This window comes from Candida albicans, chromosome R (genome assembly GCF_000182965.3).
Source record: "Candida albicans SC5314 chromosome R, complete sequence".
NCBI lineage: Eukaryota > Fungi > Ascomycota > Pichiomycetes > Serinales > Debaryomycetaceae > Candida > Candida albicans.
The window spans coordinates 2,065,524-2,086,451 of NC_032096.1; the positions used below are offsets into that span (position 1 = coordinate 2,065,524).

The window sequence follows — 20,928 nt, forward strand, 5'->3', positions numbered from 1 at the left end:
TACAGGGAATAGATTAAATATATATGAAGAAGAAGAATTTTGTTGGATTCAACAATTTTTTCACAACCGCAAACTAAAGAAAAGGAATTAAATAACTTGAAACATTTATGGAAGAGTTATAATTAGTTTGGATTTCCAGTTTGGCTTTCCAGTTTGGTTCTCCTCTTTTTTTTTTTTTGGTTCAGGTTTAACTACTTAATATATAGGGGATAATCAATCAATGTATAATTAACATATCCATAATGCAACCTCATCTTCTCATCTCAACCCCTCTCATCTATCTCTCTTACTGTTTATAAGTTCTATGGAACGCGTATGGAAATGAGAAGTAGTTGCAAAAATTTAACAATTTACCCCTCCTCCTCCACACGTTTCCGTTTCCCCCCCTCCATTTTCCTTCTCTCCTCTCTCCTCTCTCCTCTCTCCTCCAAACAGTAAGAGAACCAACCCGCCAAACAAAGCAAAGTAAGAAACCAAAGTTAATCACGTGCTGAAGCAACAACAGTCAAAGTCAAAGTCAAAGTCAAAAGAATTTTCCGAGGCTAATCAAATTATATCTTCCTCCTCCTTCTTCCTCCTCCTCCTTCTTCGTAAACAACAACAATCAACAATTAATTAAATTACATAAACTGAACAGAAATTTTTTTTTTTTCTTTCTTTCTTTTTATTTTTCTTTTCTTTCTTTCTTTCTTTTTATTTTGCATCATTGCTTTTATTATTAATCGGGTTGTTTATATATTCTTATTTATTTTCACTTTTACTTTTACTTTCACTTTCACTTTATTTACATATTCATTGTCCCCGTTTCAATCAATTCCTATAGATATATCACAACAAAATAACAACTCCTTATACATATATATATATATATAGACACTCCGTACGAATCCTCCCTCCTCCCTCCCTCCTTCCCCGCCCATAGACATGACTAAATCAACGGAAGCAACTTTAATTAATAATTTACGACATTATATTGCTCAAAATTATCATCATTCATCATTATCAATATGGCATAAATTACCTATATCACGACGTTCAGCCGTTTTCATTCTATTATTTATGGGTAATTTAGGTGAATTACGAGTTTTATTAACGAAAAGATCATCTAAACTACGTAATTTCCCTGGTCATGTGGCATTACCTGGAGGTAAAGCTGATAGTGGATTAGAACTGGAATGGCAAGTTTCCCGACGAGAAATGCATGAAGAAATTGGATTAAGTGATAATGATGAAGATTTAAAAAATTTAGGAATATCAATTGAACATTTAACTCAATTACCAAGTTATTTATCAAGAACTTTTTCATGTGTTAAACCATGTGTTGGATTTATGCATAATTTGAATGGAACTGATAATGATATTGCTTCAAAATTAAATATTGTTTTGAATCCAGGTGAAAGTTCAAGTGTTTTTTCATGTCCTCTAAAAGATTTTTTACATCCTACTATTGATATCCCAGCTTTAGAAGCATTAGAAAGAACTTCTTATAAAGTAAAATGGGGTGGTATTCCTTGGGATTTACGTTCTTATACTTTTTTACAAAATAATATTAATGAAGTAGAATGGTTAAAAAATATTAAAGATTTACTGGCATCAGAAGAAGAATCAGAATTAGATTTAAAATTGGGTGATGAATTAGATTCTCGTGATAAAGCAAGTGTAACTCCACCAAATGTTACTCCTACAAGATCTTTAAGTCCTGCTGCTGCTGCAACAACTATTACCAATAAAAAACGTGACAGACATAAGAAAAAGGATTTATCAACTTGGGGTAGATTAGGTTCAAGAAGAGATGAAGATACCAATGAAAAAATTTATGATGTTTGGGGATTAACTGCTAATATATTACATGATTTAGCCGAAATTGTTTATGTTGGTAAAGGTAAAGGTGAAGATAAAGATAAAATTAATCAGCAAGATAATATTGGACAAGAAGAAATGATATATCTGTTATATGAACATGGTAATTTAATGAAACAAAAGGAAAGAAATCCTGAAGAAGTTAAATTAATTCATGCTACTCATTATGATAAAGATATTGGATTTGATAAAATTTTACCTGAAAGTGAATTTAATAGATTAAATAGTATATATAAATTATAAAGTTTAATTATTAGTATTGAAGTTGAAGTTGAAGTTGAAATTGATTGTAAAAGAGTTGAACTGTTTATAAACAAAAAAAAAATTATTGATTTCTCTTAATTCTCCACCACCCGTGACTTCAATCTTTTTCAATAGAAAACATATCACAACAAGATCCAAACAAACAAAACTACTCTTTTACACTCCCCTCCCTTTCCCCATCCCCCATCACTGTTGAATCGTTATATACTTACTTGAAATGACAACAGATAAGGAAATCATTGATAATAAAACAATACAACTACTAGAATTATTAGACAAATATCAACAGTTAACAACATTAAATCGTGAAAATTTCATTAATGGATTTTTCAATTTAAGTCGAGCTAATTTTCAAAATGAAAAAGAAAAATATGGTTTAGAAAAATATGATTTCCGATGTTATAAAGCATGTAAAATAATAGATATAAATAGTGATAATGGTAGATTTGAATTGATTGATAGATTATTGAAGAATGAATCATCAATTAATGATGACGAGCATGATTCCCCAAATGAAGATAAGAAGAAAGAATCATCATCAACAACAATGATAAGAAACCGAAAAGACAGGAAAACAGGAACAATCGCCACTCATGATAAAGAAATCGTGAAGCAAAGCAATGATGATGAAGAAACATTTAAAGATCCAATTAAACAATTTGGAACAATTGTACCATCAGAATTATATAAATGTCAACAAAATTTTAATAATGGATTAAATCAATTGATTGAAATTATAAATTTACAAATTCAAATCAAAAAATTGATTCAAGAATTAAGTTAAATAATAATAATAATAATAATGTATATATTGGCTTTTTCTTTTATACATCAACATCACTATATAAATCACTATCATTTTCATAATCTTCAGGATTAATATCAACTGCATCAGAATCAGAATCGTCATCATCTACTTGTTCTTCATCAGCCGAATCTTCTTCTTCTTCTTCTTCTTCATTATTATTATCATCGTTATCTTTTTCTCTACCTTCTTCTCTAGCTTTTCTTCTAGCCTTTTTAGCTTCTTTTTTATCTAATTTAGCTTTAACAGCAGCTTGTTGTTTACTTCTTCTTTCCAATTTTAATTGTTGTTTTAATAAATGTTTCTTTTCTAATGATTTAATTTCATCCTCAGTTTTTTGAATCGATGAATGATATATGGTTTTCGATGAACCAATTAAACCTTCTTCAATCTTTATTAATGACATATTTAATCTTGGTCCCAATTCTGTCAATTTAATTGCTCGTTTACTTTTCCCTTGCTGTGGTTGTGGTTGTGGTTGTGGTTGTGACTGAGATTCTACTTCTTTTTCTGTGGTGGCGGTGATGGTGGTGGTTATCGCCTTGGTTGGCTCTTTTTTAACAAATGTTTCTTGTTGTATTTCAACTACAGCATCATCTTCAAATTCACTATCAGAAGTCAAACCACCAATTGAATAAGGATTTAATAATAAATCTGAAACATCTTGATTATTAGTTAATTTTGGTAATTTTTTTTTCAAATTATGATGAGATTGAATCAATTTTTTAACATTTCTATTTTCATCAACTAATTTAGTATTTATAGCATAATGTCTTAATTCAATTTCATTAGTAACTTTATTCTTACTAATTAATAATACTCGTTTAATTGATGAAACTTTAGTTTGTTGAGGTTGAATTGGTGGGAACATATTTTGAAAAATTGTCACCATTAATTTTTCATGTTGTGACATTTCCAGAATTTTCCCAAATCCATTCAATACCAATAATGGAGGTGATTGAAAAATTGAATTATCTTTACTTATCAGTTTTGGATGTTTTAAAATTTTCCTAACATCTTTACATAATGAATAATTATTAATTTTAAATTGTAAATTTGGTCCTCGTGGTAATTTCCCAATTCTTAATGTAATATTACCGGCATCTGTTTGATTGAAAATAAAAATATCAGATACATGTAATGGCCCACACATAACGATAAAATCTTTTAATTTATTGGATTTCCGTTCTCTTAAATTTATAGCAGTATGAGGTTGCATGACATTTCTAAAATCATTGACTAATTGAGTCAATGAATGATTTTTCAATGATGTACCTAAATGAAGTACCATTGATTTAGGAATCGATGCTAATTCTTCTTCACTGATTTTCTTATGAGTTCTCTTCTTAGTTCTTCTCTTAGCCATGGTTGTAGTGAGAATTAGGAGGGAGGGTGGGGGGGGGGGGGGGGGGGTTTGATAAATAAGAAGGAAAAAGTTGTGTGAAAAAAAAAACGTCGTTCAATCTCATCTCGTTAAATGAAATTTTTGGTGATGACGATGATGAATGAGAAACTAAAAAAAGAAAAAAAAAAAATTTTTGGTGTTATCACTCCCTTTCAAAAGTATTTATATACACCAAGAATTATCAACACAGTACACCTTATCATCATGTCTTCTAAAGGAATAACTAAAAAGAAAGTCAAATCTTTGAAAAATTTAGATTCTACCAAGAAGTTGGCTGAAAAAATCAAACAACAAGCATTACAGAAACAACAGAAACAACAGAAACAACAAGAACAAGAAAATGCAAACCACAACCAAACCGAATCATCATTATCATCATCTTCTTCTACCACCTCTTCCTCAATTACAACAATTGATCCAGATGCAGAATTAAAATTTAAAACATTTAAAGAATTAAATTTAGTTCCTGATTTATTAGAATCTATCGAATCAATGAAATTCACTAAACCAACACCAATTCAATCAGAAGCCATTCCTCATGCATTAGAAGGTAAAGATATTATTGGATTAGCACAAACTGGTTCAGGTAAAACAGCAGCATTTGCTATCCCTATTTTACAATCATTATGGCATGCTCAACAACCTTATTTTGCATTAGTTTTGGCCCCAACTAGAGAATTAGCTTTTCAAATTAAAGATACTTTTGATGCCTTGGGAAGTTCAATGGGATTACGTTCAAGTTGTATAGTTGGTGGTATGGATATGATGGATCAAGCAAGAGATTTAATGAGAAAACCTCATGTTATAGTGGCTACACCAGGAAGAATTATGGATCATTTAGAACATACCAAAGGATTTTCTTTAAAAAATTTGAAATATTTAGTTATGGATGAAGCTGATAGATTATTAGATATGGATTTTGGTCCCGCATTAGATAAAATTTTAAAAGTAATACCAATTAAACGTACAACTTATTTATTTTCTGCTACTATGACTAATAAAATTGAAAAATTACAACGAGCTTCATTACATAATCCAGTAAGAGTTGCTGTTTCATCAAAATATCAAACTGCCGATAATTTAGTTCAATCAATGATGCTAGTGAATGATGGTTATAAAAACACCATTTTAATTCATTTATTAAATGAATTCATGGGGAAATCAATCATTGTATTCACAAGAACAGTAGCTCATGCTCAAAGAACAGCATTATTGGCAAGAATTTTGGGATTTAATGCCGTTCCATTACATGGTCAATTATCACAATCTCAAAGATTAGGCTCACTAAATAAATTTAAATCTAATCAAGCAAATATTTTGGTAGCTACTGATGTTGCTGCAAGAGGTTTAGATATTCCTTCTGTTGATGTAGTAATAAATTATGATATCCCTACTGATTCAAAAGCTTATATTCATCGTGTTGGTAGAACTGCTCGTGCTGGTAGATCGGGGAAGTCGATTTCTTTAATCACTCAATATGATTTGGAAATGTATTTACGTATTGAAAGTGTTTTAGGTAAAAAATTGCCTAAAGAGGATAAACCACCAAAAGAAGTATTGGATGCATTACATGTTCATGTTGATAAGGCAACAGCTGAAGCAATTAGACAAACTAAAGAAATTCATGATAAAAGAAATGGTGGTGGTGGTAGAAGAAGAAATAGAGATGATGCCGATAGAGAAGAAAGATAAGCCACACTCAAAGAAAATTACATCATATTACCATATTAAATTATGTAGGTATTTATAGGTACTATTATTATTTATGTAAGAAATGAACTGGACATTCACCATAACCTTTCTTATTAAACCAATCTTTAATACATTTATAATGGAAAACACATAAACATTCCAATCGACCAACTTTATCACCTGGATTCAAACTTTCCAAACATATAACACATTCATTATCCTCTTCCTCCTCCTCCTCATCATCATCTTCATCTTCATCATCGTACGCATCACCTTTAATTTCTTCCAGTTTATTGGCCTTTTCAATAGGTAGTGAATTACTCCCACTTTCTATATTTTCATACATTGGTTTTGGTATCGGTGGTATGTTATAAACCAACATTTTATTCTTTAAAGTTTTCAGATTATCTGGAGAAAATCTATTTGAATGATTAGTATCAAAATCAAAATTTGTTAAACATTGATTAATATGAAATTCTTTAAATTTTTCATAATCTTCATTAGATATTTTTTGTAAATAAGTTTTATCTTGTGCATGTGAATGAATATCAGCAATATATAATTTCAATAAATTGGTGGCACACACAGGACATAAATTTGAATCTGATGACAGATCATGAGTAGCTCTTAATGACGGAGTCGAATTATGTAAATGTCGAGTATATTGATGACTGACATGTTTAGTAAGACTGTTATTATCCCCGCCATCATTATTACCATCGCTATGAATGTCACCATGAACATCATCACCACCACCACCACCACCACCACCACTAACAGCACCATTGTTATTATCTTCATGATCAGTCTCCACACTTGATGCAATAGTAGTAGTGTGGCTTCTAATGTCACTATTAAATAATGCTCGTCTAATCATTAGAATCTCTTCCACACATTGATCACATGTTCGATATTTAGTATGAGGTTTAGAATATTGGGGAAAAACCACATGTGGTTCAGTAACTATTGGTGTATTGGGGAAATAACTTATAAATTGTGATGAACAATCACCACAAACAACTTTGCCACATTTCCTACAATGATGTCTTCTATTAAAGAAAATATTATAAGGTCTATCACATATGAAACATGAAGTGACTTCAGCATCATCTTGCCATTCAAAGAGATCATCATTAAGGTTTATTGGAATTGACATAGTTTAAAAATAGCCTGATATATCAATAGGATAGGATAGGTTAGGATGGGATGGGAAGGGAGGGGGAGGTAATGAGTTGAAGGAAGAAGTAAATACAAAATAAGGAACTTAAAAAAATTGGGTTGAAACTGTGAATAAATGGTAATTTCGATAAGAATGAATCAAATCCAAATAATAACTATTATTGTAGAATAAAGATATATATCTCTTTTTTAGTTATAAACCTTTCTTATCAATTAAAGAAAGGGGGAACTAAACAGAAAAATGGGGGAAAGATTAATAAATTGTGGGAATCAATCAAATCAGCTGAAAGAAGAAGAAGAAGAAGAAGAAAGTGGGAAACATCGTTCCTGCCCTTCCACCCCTCCCCCCGCGCCCTCGTATTACATAATCAACATTAAACGTTATTATCATCAGCATTGCCTTATTTGGAAATCTAGCACGTGATATTACATAAACACAACACAGAATTGGCTTCTGCACACGACCTTACTTAACACTTGAATCAAAAAAAAAAAAAGTCACAACAACAATATTGAAAAGTTCAATCCAACCTATACACCAAGACCAACTAACCCAACATTCCTTAATTATGGCAGATAGATTAACTCAATTACAAATTTGTTTAGACCAGCTAATTCAACAATTCAATTCAACGATAAATTATGTCAATACCAGTGCCGAACCCAGTCTATTAGATGACGATGATGTCAACTCCTATTCCAATATGGCAGCTAATGCCCCATTGCCACAATCCCAACAACAACGGCAACAACAAAAGAAACAACAGGAACCACAGCAAGAAATAGAACAACCACAACAACAAAGTAACCCTGAATCAAAGAGTATTTCTCCGCCAAAAGAAAAAGTGAGTTTTGATAATGTAATCAATGAGTTATGCACAGATTTAATTTTGAAAAGTCGACAAATCAAAATGTTAATTGATTCATTACCTGGTATAGGAGTTACACCCAATGAACAAATGAATCTAATCAATGAATTAAGTGATAAATTGCAAGCTATAGAAGAAGAAAGAATTCAAAAAATCAAAGAAAAAGATAATCTATTAAATCTATTAGAAAGTATGATTAAAGAGGTAGTTAATGGTATAACCGAAACAAGAATATGATAAAAAAAGAAATACTTTCAGCTTCTATTGTTCTCCCCCCCCCTCTATTTAACCTGTATATGTCATACAATCAATGTCCCAATTTGGAAACCATTTATGAGAATTACATTGATCTAATGTCCATGGCAATCCATATGTGATTGGTATAAATTCATAAAAGCAGTATATTGCACTGACAAATATTGTTGCAGTTATTATACCACCAATAATTTTGTTTTTAGCGACACGATAATTCAAATATTGACTTAATAATAATATTCCAAAATTTAATGCCAGTAAATAATGATGTAAATATAAGTTTCTTGACATGAGACAATAAGGAATATAATTAATAAACCATCCCACCAAATATGGCCAGGAATTGTTGTAAAAGTTGGCATATGGTGATGATTTGGATGATGATGGAGGAGATGCATAAGGGTTTAACTTTATAAACGAATAAATGGCACATTTGAATATAGCTATTAAACCCACAAAAAATACCAGATAATAAATGGCAACATTTCCTAAATAATAAATTAGACTTGATTCTTCATCGATTGATTTCAAATTGTAGTTGCTGAAAAAGGCAATACCTCTAGATAAAAGTGGCCAATCAAGTGGTTTAGAAGCATATGGATGAGGATTAGTGAACCCCTTATTTAAATTAAACATGACTTTATGGGTTTCGATCAATTTTGACCAAAATGAAAATTTAGGGAAAGTTTTCAATTTTTTGGTATCTTTGAGTAATGGATGTGATGACAGTTCGACATACCATAATGTATTGGGGATTGTAGGTTCTTTTACACACAATACTTCATTTTGATATTCACCCCAATCTGGTAGTTTCTGTTCGTGACTCATAAGATTACAACGAGTCGCTTGGTGGATTAATTGGAAAATAGTCTCTGTGGTTCTTAATTTAATCAAGGGCAAATCATTTTCCGCATGAGGTTTCTTTACCAACATTCGGATTTTAAACTCATAATCTTCATTACCCAATAATCCTCTAGTTTCATTCCCATTTACTTCATAACTATATTCATGTTCAGAAATAGGTGGACGAATATCATTGACATGTAAATAATGTCCAGTAGCTTTATGGTACAATCTAACAACATCACCATCTTTTACTTCTCTTTGATCAGTCATCAATTTTTCTTCATTATATTTCTGTTTTGTTTCAATTACCCATTCATTGTTGACATCAGGGAAGTCATATAGTGTCACTTGTTGTAAATTCGATCCTCTGGGATATGTCAAATCGTGTGAATGCAAATATTTCTCTAATGCATTATGTTTTATAGTGATAGTACTTCCATATAAAACTTGTAATGGTTGTTGTTGATAATCATCCAAAGTTGATCTGAAGTGTGGTGTTAAAAATCCCGATCCAGGTCCTTCGTTTGGAAGGTTTTCAAAATGAATATAAAATACTGAACAATATATGGTCAATGGGACCATAATAAATGCAACCACACGTAAAACCAAATGCTTGATGAATTGCCAAATAGAAATTCTCAAATCACCCAAAATTTCCCATAATTGTACACATGTCAATATTCCAACCCATGCAAATGTAAACAATCCTGAAATTTTCAACGAGATGTTTAACCCCAAGGCTATCCCAGTAACGAATAAATTGAAGTACCAGCATCCAGTAAATGGAATACGAGTAGTGAATGCCTTATAATTGTAAATCACCAAACTTTGGACAAATAATGACGGACCTTCTAACAAGATCAATCTCGATACTGTCACCATTGAATTTTCCAAACAAATCAAAATAGTAATAACAATCGAAATAACCAGGTTACAAGTTATTCTTAATGTGAAAAAAGTCAATAAAACATGTCCAATGCCACAAATACCACTGAATAATCTTAGCCATAAATATGGGAAATCTTCAGGATACAAATCCCCAATAATATCAATTTGGAAATCTTTATCAAACAGAAATAATTTCGTGATATAAAAATAAATTAGTTTCCCTAAAGGTGGATGAATATCAACAAATATACTACCATCATAATAATTTTTTATATATTTAATTAAATGAATTTCATCAAATACTACTCTATCAGGGATGTATAATTTGTATAATCGAATTAATGAAATAAGTAATATGGAAAACACTGCAAATTGTTCGAATTTGGATAATGGTCGTTCGGTAAGACTTGGTTGGAAAGTTTTGTATGGTCGAAAGGGACCTTGAAAATACCCAGATGGCAATTCCTTTGTCATGACAATCAACTTAGTGTAGTAACTTAATCTAGACAATAAAGATATAGGGGAGTGGTTGTAATTGGTTGTAATTGGTTGTTGTTGTTGTCTTGGGTTGAAAAATTTTGAACGACCACGAAAAAAAATCCAATTTTTGACACTAGAAGACCTAAGCCAAGTTCCAACACAACCACAACTACAAATAACAAATGACAAATGACAAATGACAAACACCTGACCTATTAAAGTTATGCTTGGAACTTAAACTCAAGAATTCTATTTATTCTGATGACTAATTACTGCTTAAATCCTAATAAAGAAGAACAGTTCCTTTAATCCAAGGGATAGTCTACTTAACAAACTTCCAATGTTGACATGTTATTCATAACACCAGAAGCTTAAAGTTCACAATTACAGAGATCCTACCTGAAACTCATTTCACAATATATATAAGTAGATAATCGAGTCAGTCAGATTTCCATTTTTTAATACAGCATACAATATTTCAAACTACAACATCAAATACCAAATTCATTTGATTACTATCTAAGATTGTTACAATGTCTGACGGTCGCTATAAAGGAAGAAGATTCAATATTATAGATGAGCAGGACAAGGATGGAAAAACCTATATTAAGGTACGTTATATAGATGGCGAAGTTGCTGTTTTGGACAAAGCAAAGGTAAATTTAGGTGGTGAAAATACATCTAAGGGTTTTTAGAGGTATCCCAATAACTTAAAGGCCGTTTTTCTTTTGATGTTTTATAAGATTCTACAACTAGTTGAAAGATGATTTCCAATGGTGTGCTAGAATTTGTTTTTCATAATTGTGTATACGTTACTTTCGAATTGTATATTGAGTTTATGGAACTAATACTCTTGAGGAATATTGCATTGCAACTATGTTGAAGACGTTTACTTAAATTGGTTGACCACAAATTCATGGAATGTGTATAGTGGGAGGAAAGTTTCCCACAACCAGTGCTATAAAACACCAACACTTGGCGGACTATAAGATTTTCATCCAAGACTTAAATTCGAGGAATGACGACACTCATACAAAAATCTTAAACCTTAAACTACTCCTTAGGATTAAACTTTCATACTCCCCTATTTAAATCTTTTCCATAGTAGTCATCAATTTTCTGTCGAATGAATAACATTAATAACCAAATACGTGTGTAAAACTAAAAAACCTTCAAAGTTACTAACCAGTACTTGAAACTTTAAACAACAAAAAACTTGTTCTTCAATTGTCAAAGGTATAAAAACGGGTGATTACCCTCCTATTATTCAATGGTAATTACCAACCCACACCAAAAATAATTATCCAGGACACCAACCAAACATCGAATCAATTCTTCAACCATCAATGCGTGACGGAATCATAAAAGGCAGACCATTTTTCATTTTGGCTGATGAAATCAAAGACGGGACAGCTTACTATACAGTAGTTTACGGGAGCGGTATGCATGAAACTTTTTCAGAAGACAGACTTAGAAAGTTATCTCCCGAAGCTATTGGGAATTTCAAACAAAGAAGAATTAATACAAACACTTAAAACTAGTCTAATATGAGAAGACTAAGGGAAATCTATTTTAAATGCATGAAAACTTTGCTTAATTAAATGATAATTATGTAGCAAATACTTGATTAAATTTCACAACAATATCATTCTAAATTGTTAAGATGTGATATGATCATTGTAGAAAGAATGTTGCTACTCCCATTGCAGAAAACTATGATACATGGTAATCACGGTTGAGAGAATTACACAGGTGTATAAAATCATCATACAATTTAACTCACCTTGAAAACAAATGAACAAACAATTTAAACAACTATATAAACATATTTAAAACATATATACTTAATGCAAAAATGTAATTTCCAGCTAATTTGACAAACATCATTATCATCATTAATGTAACCCCATTCTTCTCCTCTCAACATCATCATCCTCACCATCACTATCCATATCATCCGGATCATTGTCGCTATTTTCATATCTTTCATGATAAGAATCAAAACTCTCATATACAAACTCCAAACGCGTAGGATCCATGGGTAGTTGTGTCCTAGTACCATTAATCATGCTGAGACATACCGAGAGCCTTCTATATTCTTGCATTGCCATTAGCACATCGTTAATGTCTATTTCCTGGTTCCCTCTAGCGTCTACCTCAAGTTCAGCATTTTTATACTTCTCGGACAGAAAAGCAATCAAGAATGGTGTTAACAAAGGAACATGAGAATAACTTAAATCCAAACTTTTTAATGTGGCCAATGGTAATCTGACAGAAGATATATCTTTGAGATTATTTCTTATCAATGATAGCCTTTGTAGATTTTTTAAACTTTTAAAAGAAGACGACAAGGAGCGGATTCCCATTCGTTGTAAAGTTAGTTCTTTAACACTAACTGGAAACATTTCTTCACTCAATATGGGTACATACCCTCCACAGATAGTAATTTCTTCAAGACATGTTTGTCTGAGATTCAAAAGTTTTAGTATCCCAGAATTAATAGCAAAACCCTTGAGATATAAACTACTCAACATTGAGGGCCATTGAATTTTTTTTGTTATTGGCCTCATCACACATAGTTTATTAGCAATCAAATGCAAACGAACAAGATTTTCTGGTAGCTTGTGTAAGAAGTACAGTCTGTCAAATGTTAAACAATCCGCATTCAATATGAATTCTTGAGCTGATTGTGGAAGTCGAAAATCTTCATGAAATGTGAGTGTTGGTGTATAAATACGAATATATCGTAAATTGTCACCGAAATGGAAATAACCATCGCTAAAGGTTAAATACATAAGCTCTAAACGTTCCAATCCAGCGGGTAATTCTAAGTTATAAGGATGAATGCTGTCAAGATCGTATGATTTGATTGATAAACATTTCAAATTTTGAGGAAATGGTAACCGTGGGTTGTACGCATCTTTTAGATATACCCTATCATGTCCATTATAAGTAAATATCTCAAGTTCAGGGAACTGGAACTCTTCAAACAAACCAATTGGGAAAGCACAGCGTTTTATTTTTAAATGTTTTAAATGTTGGAACTGGGTCAATTCCCCAAAATTGTTCATATGATAGCAATCCAGCAATTCTAATGTATTTATATTTGGAGCAACTATTCCGATGTCATTGAAGGATTCAAAATCTGGAATTTGTATCCACAAATATTCAAGCTTAGACATTTCTTGAAACATGAAATTTACATTATTTGAAAATGTGATTAAGCTTAATTCACGCAAACTGGGGGATGGAATCACACTAATATTAACACTTGTATCAATTAGCAACTCTTCCAAAGAATCAGGAAAAGTAACTATACGATCTTGAATACTAGGATGATCTATAACCAAGTTTAGCTTTCTTAAACCTTGAATCATGTAATCTGCCACTAAACAATTGAACAACGACAAGTTTGTTGCTATAGGAGGTAGCGGAAATGAATAATTGAAGTTAGATAATGCTAGTGTGTCAAATCTGATTTGGGACTGATCCATAAGCGTCATAAGGTTTTCTAAATTTTGAAAATCAAAAGAATTAAAAGTGCCATTGATTTTCAAAAGTCTCCTCCCAAGGTCAGGGTAAGAATGCACAAGGTCCATTAAATCGTTTATATACTCAAAATGAATAATGTGTGGAAATATGTGCAATCTGTTTATGGCAATTTTCAAATTATTGAGTGTTATTTTGAAACCTGTACAATCACACCAAATGTAGTCGTAACCAAATGCGTCCATTCTTCTATGGCGTTGCACCAGAAATTTGATAGCAACATTCATTAATACTCGGTACTCCACAAAAGGCTTAATTGACCGAAAGTACAATAATTCAGGCAACATACACTTAGGTATGTAGCTGATGATGTGATCAAGAACCTCATTAGGAAATCTTGATAATAATAAAAAAAGATTGATATCAATATATGGTATAGCCATTTTGATTAACAATGTAGTTTACTTTTGGTAATAATTGAAAAAAAGAAAAAAGTGAATAAAAGTTTTGCACCCACAAAAAAATTGATTGTTGGAATTTTGGGTGTTATTAAATAACAAAAATTTTCACCCGGAAAGAAGGTGGTCGAATACCCATGAAAATGTTAAGACTGCTATATGCTGATGCCAACAATTGCTCATAAACTAACAAACTAGCGAGGGTGTGAGTTGTAATTGCCAAGTAACAATAACGACAAATTGTTTTCATTGGCTTAAATTTGTTCTACTGCATAAAGATGGGTGAAGTTTTGCATTTGTAGTAATCAGCCAGAAACGGAAAGATATGTAGGTTGAGCTTAAAATTCGGCTATGTAGGGTTTCGTTTAGAAAAAAAAAGGGCAAGGGACTAGAGGGAAACAGAAATTGTAGAAGTTATTGATTTAATTATAGAACTCAAGAGTCAATTCTGTTTATCAAGTTTTGTTTCCTGGTGTTTGACAGGCTATCTAAGGATTTTCAATGGATCTAATGGAATCATTAATTACGACAAAAAAGATGAAGTAAATCTTGAAAAGACTTGAACTCTTTGGAAAGTATGGACTTGTATTAGAAATGTTTTATTAGGCTATGCACAATTTGTAAGCTTCATGAACCCAACTCCTTAAGAATAAATTAATGATGCAACTTTGTTCTAAATGGTTCGATTGGATTCTCCCAATTACACAAAAATTATTATTTTCGTGCTGTTTTGGCGCCGACTTCTATTTTTTAAATCCCAACAGGGATTCCGATCCAAATCAGCAGGTATTTCTATCTGATTTCTTTTCAATTTGGTTGCTTTTTTCTGAACTTATTTCGTATTAATGGGCAACAATTTATAAAGATTATTCAGAATACTAGTTGAAAAAATTGTGTATAGTAAGCTTCATATGGAATTAAATTGAATGATTTTAGTTATGTATTTTTAAGGAGTTTCTTTCCATACTATGGGATATGGAAATATGTATATTCTATTTCATATCCCTTTTCTTGTTTCCAATTTGAATATTCAATTTCCGAAAAACAAAAAAGAACACAAAACAAAACAACTAATAATGATGATGTTTTCATTCTGTTTTGTGTAATATTCCTTCTCCTGACTAATAAATTGATATATATGGCATAATACAAAAATGAGTGAAGCTAAATTCTAATTGCATGTTGCAATTTATTCTAGCCTTTAAAAATGTCGGAATTGAGAATGTGTTGTAATGTTGTATTGTATCCCTTAAACTACTACACCATTACAGTTTTTTTTTGTGTTATTGTTTTTGAAAAAAGTCAAAATTAGAAAGTTACAGGGATAGTTTCAATAGTTTCTGGTAGGTTCCTCCTAAAGTTGAATTTGGGTAGAAAGACAGCCAGGATCCTTGGATTGTTTAGTATGAACAATTTGTATTATTATTCTCATACTACTACCTCCCGAAAGTTTACTGAATTTGCTATGACCATATAAACCTCCCCTGTAAAAGTCCCAGATACAAAAATGATCAATTCCCGACAGGATTTTGTTTTGGTGTGAATTAATTTCACTAGAAATATACCAAAAACTAATAAAACCCCAAATTTTCTACTCAATAATCAATTAATATCTAAAACTCAAACCAAGACTTTAATGCCGGATGGGTATTTTTATGGCAAACCCTTTATTATTACATCACGCACGCTCAATGGTAGACAACCTTTTTATACTATCTGTTATGCAAATGGTAAATGTGAAAATGTTACAGAAGACACAATTAGACATCATGCTCCACAAGCAGTCAGAAAATATAGGTTACGGAATTGAGAGCTGACAAGTTACTAAGTGAAGAAGTTGATTTACTTTTTGTGCAGTTGTTTTGGATGACCTTTTTTGAGTTATATGCTAGTATATTATAGTGTATGTGACATTTGATCTTGATAATAAGCTAGTAGTCAAAGCAAAGAGAAATTTGGGACATAATTGTGATCAAATAGAATTATCACGACAACTTGTTTAAATGCAAAGGGGATTAAATACTTTTAGATGGAAGCTTTTAGTTTGAGTACTTTAGATGATTAAAGATAAGCGTAATACTTTTGATATCTCTATATGCTACCACTACACGATCCCAAAATGTTGTGATATTTCAATCGCCATTTAAATCTTGTTCATTAACACCATGTGGTATCACAATAACAAATGACTCAATGTGTAATTTAAATTATAAATTGATAATCCTATTAATCACATATGAAAGCTCAACCTTGGTTAAAGCAACCACAACCTATAAATAATGCCTGGATTGCCGCAGTTACAAATGCATGTTATTTCTTTACATTATTTCAAATTCCCCAGGAACGAAACCCCTACAACCCCCTGACTTTTTTTTGTCAAAACTAGAGTAATAGCCTACAATGTCTGATGGATACATGAATGGTATGCGGTTTAATATTGCTACGTGTACTACTCGATCAGGAGTGTTTTACTATGTCATTTGTTACGAAAATGGGATGCAGGAAACTATGAGTGAAGCGAAGCTTAGATATTATGATCCCCAGTCAATTAGTAAATTCAATAAACGAATTAATAAAAAGTGACAAACTGGCGATAGTGTTAGTATTTTTCCTTTGTCTTTCAATTGAGAAGATTTAGTTACCAACTACAAGAGTATATTGTTTATATTTATTTTTAGGTGATATATTTCAATTTTACATTAAAATTTCTATTAAAAATAACCTTTTCTTGAAGTGAATTTAAATGACTATACAAGATCATAGAGCTATGTAGACAAACTCTGTAATCGTTCAAAGTTTGATTTGAGATTTAGTTTTTTTCTTTTTTAGTTTAAAAGTTTAAAACACAAAGGCAAAGGATGAAATAGTGATTTTTTTGCAACTTCCTTATTAACAATTATTTAATGTAAATTGCAACACGAAAGGATTGTATAAATCTATCACTGGTTGTAGAACTGTCCCATATAGCTTGAAAACTTTAGCTATAACAAAATAAATACAACAATTTGAAATTCTTAGTTATAGAATTTGATTATAGTTTCATAATTCAATTTCTGATATTATTGGTGGTGAAAAGGGGCTGAAATTATTGATCAGGAATGTAATTTTAAGGACAAAAGTTTTCTGCATTGGAAAATACCGCAATTAACTCTAAACAATGTGACGCATTTTGCAGAAGTTTAAAGGATATCGAAATTCTTGTCATTACTATAAATACCTACGCCAATCACCCAGGGGGTAAAAAAAAAAGTAACTTCTTGCTTCATGAGATTATGTAAATAGTTTGTTTTTTGACATCAGCAACAATTAGCCAAGCTAAAACAAACACACTTAACACAATCGTCAACTACAATTAATCAAAATGCCAGACGGAATCTACAATAACGAACCCTTTACTATTATCAAACGTGAAATCATGGGCGGAGTACCTTGCTACACTATTGAATATGAAAAAGGTGGATGCCAAACCCTTCAAGAAGAAACACTTGAACGTTATGCTCCAGGTGCAGTAAAAAAATTCATCAAGGCAAACAAGGTCTAAGAGGACGGAAAATCTAATTTTCCATGAGTTATTTTTTTAGAGATGTTTAGTGGACATTCGGTGATTCTCTTGTTTAGTCTATATTTATGTATAGGTGATATAGTAAGCTTTAAATCGTACAATTAAATATTGTGAATAAAGTTTGTTTCGAGGACATTAATTGGCATATGATATTAACAAAAAAAGCTTACAATTCAACCTAGCCACCTAGATCTCCTTTTCTGGAAGACTAAATTTATTCAAGCAAAAGTTTATCCAAGTTTCAAACTAGTTTAATTTAACATATTAGAACAATAAAGATAAGCTTTTGGAGTAACAAAGACTCTCTCATAAAAATCGTAACAATAGAGACATATTTAGTTTATAACCTTATAATTTTGTTTCAGAGTAAGATTAAACCATCCTACAAAAGACATAGCTTGCTGACCGTCAACTTTCCCATATAGATTTGTTATTTGTTATTTATAAATTTAAAAGATGGACAACCTGTCACGACCTTTATTGAAGTGTAATTTTGATTATTTAAGATATAAAACCAACTAAGTACCTCTTGTGACAATGGATTACACAAATTATACATGAATCAAGTAAGTTGTCTGATCAAGCATCCAGTCACCAGCAATCAAATCTAACAATAAACTAAAATGCCAGATGGAACTATGTATGGTGCTGCTTTTACTATACAGAGTCGTGAAATTGTATATGGGTTGGTTTTCTACAAAATTCGTTATGAAACTGGCGTATATGATACCATTGCCGAAGAAGTAATCAAATTCCAAGCACCACGAGCAATTAAAAGATTCAACCTGAGAAAGAAAAATTAACATAAATAGTATACTACTACTGTTTGTGTGTGCGGCATTTTGAGTAATGTCTATATTTAGTATATATTAGTGTGTATAGGTGAATTGTCGTGTCTACAATTTAGTCATAAATTGCCGAACCTCTTTTTAAAAGGATTTAAACTAACAACTTCCTTTCTTTCAACCCTTGAAAAACGTAAATGCGGACAAAAATTTTCAGTCTTTATGGTTCGATTGAAATAAAATGAAAAATAAACTTTTGCGCCTTAAAAGTTTGTATTTGTGTAATTTGTAAGGGTACACACAAAAACACAAAGATACAAAGACACAAAATGAAAATTCTAAATTTAAGATTGATCATTTACAAAGATAAACAAACAAACCACTATACGATAGTTTTTGAATATATTGAGTTGTAAAGTGAATATTTGTTACTTATCCCATAACCACCACCACAACAACAACACAAAAGTCTACTAATTCTGGAATCAATTATATAAAATGATGCCACAATTACTTAAAGAACAAAACATCACAAATTCAATATTGTATTACTTTGAACATCATCGCATTCAATCTTTAACAAAACTACTAAATTTACAAATGAAAATACATGGAACCATACATGGTAAACAATTCAGTATTGTGAAACGTTTCCTGATAGAAGGACAACTTTACTATTCAGTAAAGTATGTTGATGGTAAATTTGAAACGTTTTCGGAACTAGCACTTCTAAACCATGCACCCTATGCAATTAGCACGTTTAACTTGTATAGATGATATCAATTGGCAAGAAAATTGGTTCAGTGTTTTCCCTTTTTGTTTCATATGCAATTACCATTTATTTGTTATATGAGTATTTTGAACTATGTTTACAGTCGAGTCTACTTAGTTTGTACTTGGGTAATATATTCGTTTTCTGATTCTATAATCAATAGTTACCAAGGGAGATTTAATCTATGTTTCTAACGTGAATATAAAATTATGCCGCGAAAAGATTGTTGGGTTAACTCGGATGCATTAATTTTATTTTTCTCTTTTTTTCTTTTTTTTAGAGTGAAGAAGTATCTAGAACAACAAAGATGACATTGGACCGCCTCAAGCATCTTGAGGGATATTGTCTCCTAAAACTGCCATATTCTAAATTATAATTGCATTTTCTCATATGATTTTGGAATTTCAAATTAACAATCTTACGAGATATAAACCTACCATGCCACATTGGCATATGTAATGTAATTCGTCACTGTTTTAGTAAAAAAAACCTTTCTCGAAGATCTAACAATTAATAATAAAACAAATTAATTGATTTCCCACGGTTGTTGTGCTCCAGAGTATATGAGCTATCAAATCACAAACAAACAATCAATAAGTTTATACCTTAATAATTGATATCTAGAACGATAAAGTCATAGAAAACACAACAAGAAAAAAAGCAATGTGCTGTCCATGGTTTCCACCCTATTCCAATCGTGATATGTTTACTATTGTAGCTTGTCATGTTGTAAATGGGGTAGTTTATTATACCGTCCGTTATAAAAATGGTCAATATCAGATATTCCCAGAGTACACTGTGCTAATATATGCCCCAGACGAAGTTATGAGATATCATTTTAATAATGGTCTGGTGGATTATCAATAGAGAAAGAACGTTTAATATCAAATATTTGCAAGGGTAATTGCCGAGATATATACTTCTTATGGGATAGTGAAACTTTGCTAGTGAAATGACAATTCAATAGAGAGAGACTCTGCTTGGTGGCTATCCATGTTGTCCTATCAGTATTCACACATCATTAGAGGCTATAATAGTTGTCCAGTTTGTATTTTTATATATAGTTACTTTTCATACACAAATCCCGACACCTCATCATTTATTATAAATGTTTTTAAGAACAAGATTGAGTAAATCTATAAAGCATTCATTGGTAAACTCTGTTTTGGATATTTAAGTAGTTGCGGAGAGTGGGGTTACACAACTTAGATTATAATCTTTTTAATTTAATTCTTATTCAGCAATGAAAGACTAACTTTATCCCAAAACTTTTGTAAAAAACAAATTGAAGTGCCTTACACATGTGGCAATATGGTTGT

At 31.2% G+C, this 20,928-nt stretch overlaps 8 protein-coding genes across 8 annotated transcripts; 4 read left to right on the forward strand and 4 right to left on the reverse strand. All coding sequences in view use genetic code 12, as the record gives it.

The window, feature by feature from the left end:
- Positions 1-924: 924 nt before the first annotated feature.
- PCD1 (8-oxo-dGTP diphosphatase) lies at positions 925-2,103 on the forward strand (the record flags this gene model as incomplete). Its single annotated transcript, XM_706201.1, has 1 exon — positions 925-2,103. The coding sequence occupies one exon, from the start codon at positions 925-927 to the stop codon at positions 2,101-2,103; it is 1,179 nt and encodes a 392-aa protein (XP_711293.1).
- A 238-nt stretch (positions 2,104-2,341) lies between these two features.
- On the forward strand, positions 2,342-2,908 carry VMA22 (Vma22p; the record flags this gene model as incomplete). The annotated part of the gene is made up of 1 exon (XM_706200.1): positions 2,342-2,908. The coding sequence occupies one exon, from the start codon at positions 2,342-2,344 to the stop codon at positions 2,906-2,908; it is 567 nt and encodes a 188-aa protein (XP_711292.1).
- A 40-nt stretch (positions 2,909-2,948) lies between these two features.
- Positions 2,949-4,295, reverse strand: SSF1 (rRNA-binding ribosome biosynthesis protein; the record flags this gene model as incomplete). The annotated part of the gene is made up of 1 exon (XM_706199.2): positions 2,949-4,295. The coding sequence occupies one exon, from the start codon at positions 4,293-4,295 to the stop codon at positions 2,949-2,951; it is 1,347 nt and encodes a 448-aa protein (XP_711291.2).
- A 126-nt stretch (positions 4,296-4,421) lies between these two features.
- CAALFM_CR09740WA (RNA-dependent ATPase) lies at positions 4,422-6,026 on the forward strand (the record flags this gene model as incomplete). The annotated part of the gene is made up of 1 exon (XM_714215.2): positions 4,422-6,026. One exon carries the CDS (start codon positions 4,422-4,424, stop codon positions 6,024-6,026), a length of 1,605 nt encoding a protein of 534 aa, XP_719308.2.
- A 67-nt stretch (positions 6,027-6,093) lies between these two features.
- CAALFM_CR09750CA (phosphatidylinositol-3-phosphate-binding ubiquitin-protein ligase) lies at positions 6,094-7,182 on the reverse strand (the record flags this gene model as incomplete). Its single annotated transcript, XM_714216.1, has 1 exon — positions 6,094-7,182. One exon carries the CDS (start codon positions 7,180-7,182, stop codon positions 6,094-6,096), a length of 1,089 nt encoding a protein of 362 aa, XP_719309.1.
- Positions 7,183-7,774: 592 nt separating this feature from the next.
- MED21 (Med21p) lies at positions 7,775-8,311 on the forward strand (the record flags this gene model as incomplete). Its single annotated transcript, XM_714217.1, has 1 exon — positions 7,775-8,311. One exon carries the CDS (start codon positions 7,775-7,777, stop codon positions 8,309-8,311), a length of 537 nt encoding a protein of 178 aa, XP_719310.1.
- A 48-nt stretch (positions 8,312-8,359) lies between these two features.
- Positions 8,360-10,537, reverse strand: PMT5 (putative dolichyl-phosphate-mannose--protein mannosyltransferase; the record flags this gene model as incomplete). Its single annotated transcript, XM_714218.1, has 1 exon — positions 8,360-10,537. One exon carries the CDS (start codon positions 10,535-10,537, stop codon positions 8,360-8,362), a length of 2,178 nt encoding a protein of 725 aa, XP_719311.1.
- Positions 10,538-12,438: 1,901 nt separating this feature from the next.
- IFA14 (Ifa14p) lies at positions 12,439-14,475 on the reverse strand (the record flags this gene model as incomplete). The annotated part of the gene is made up of 1 exon (XM_714219.1): positions 12,439-14,475. The coding sequence occupies one exon, from the start codon at positions 14,473-14,475 to the stop codon at positions 12,439-12,441; it is 2,037 nt and encodes a 678-aa protein (XP_719312.1).
- Positions 14,476-20,928: the final 6,453 nt, after the last annotated feature.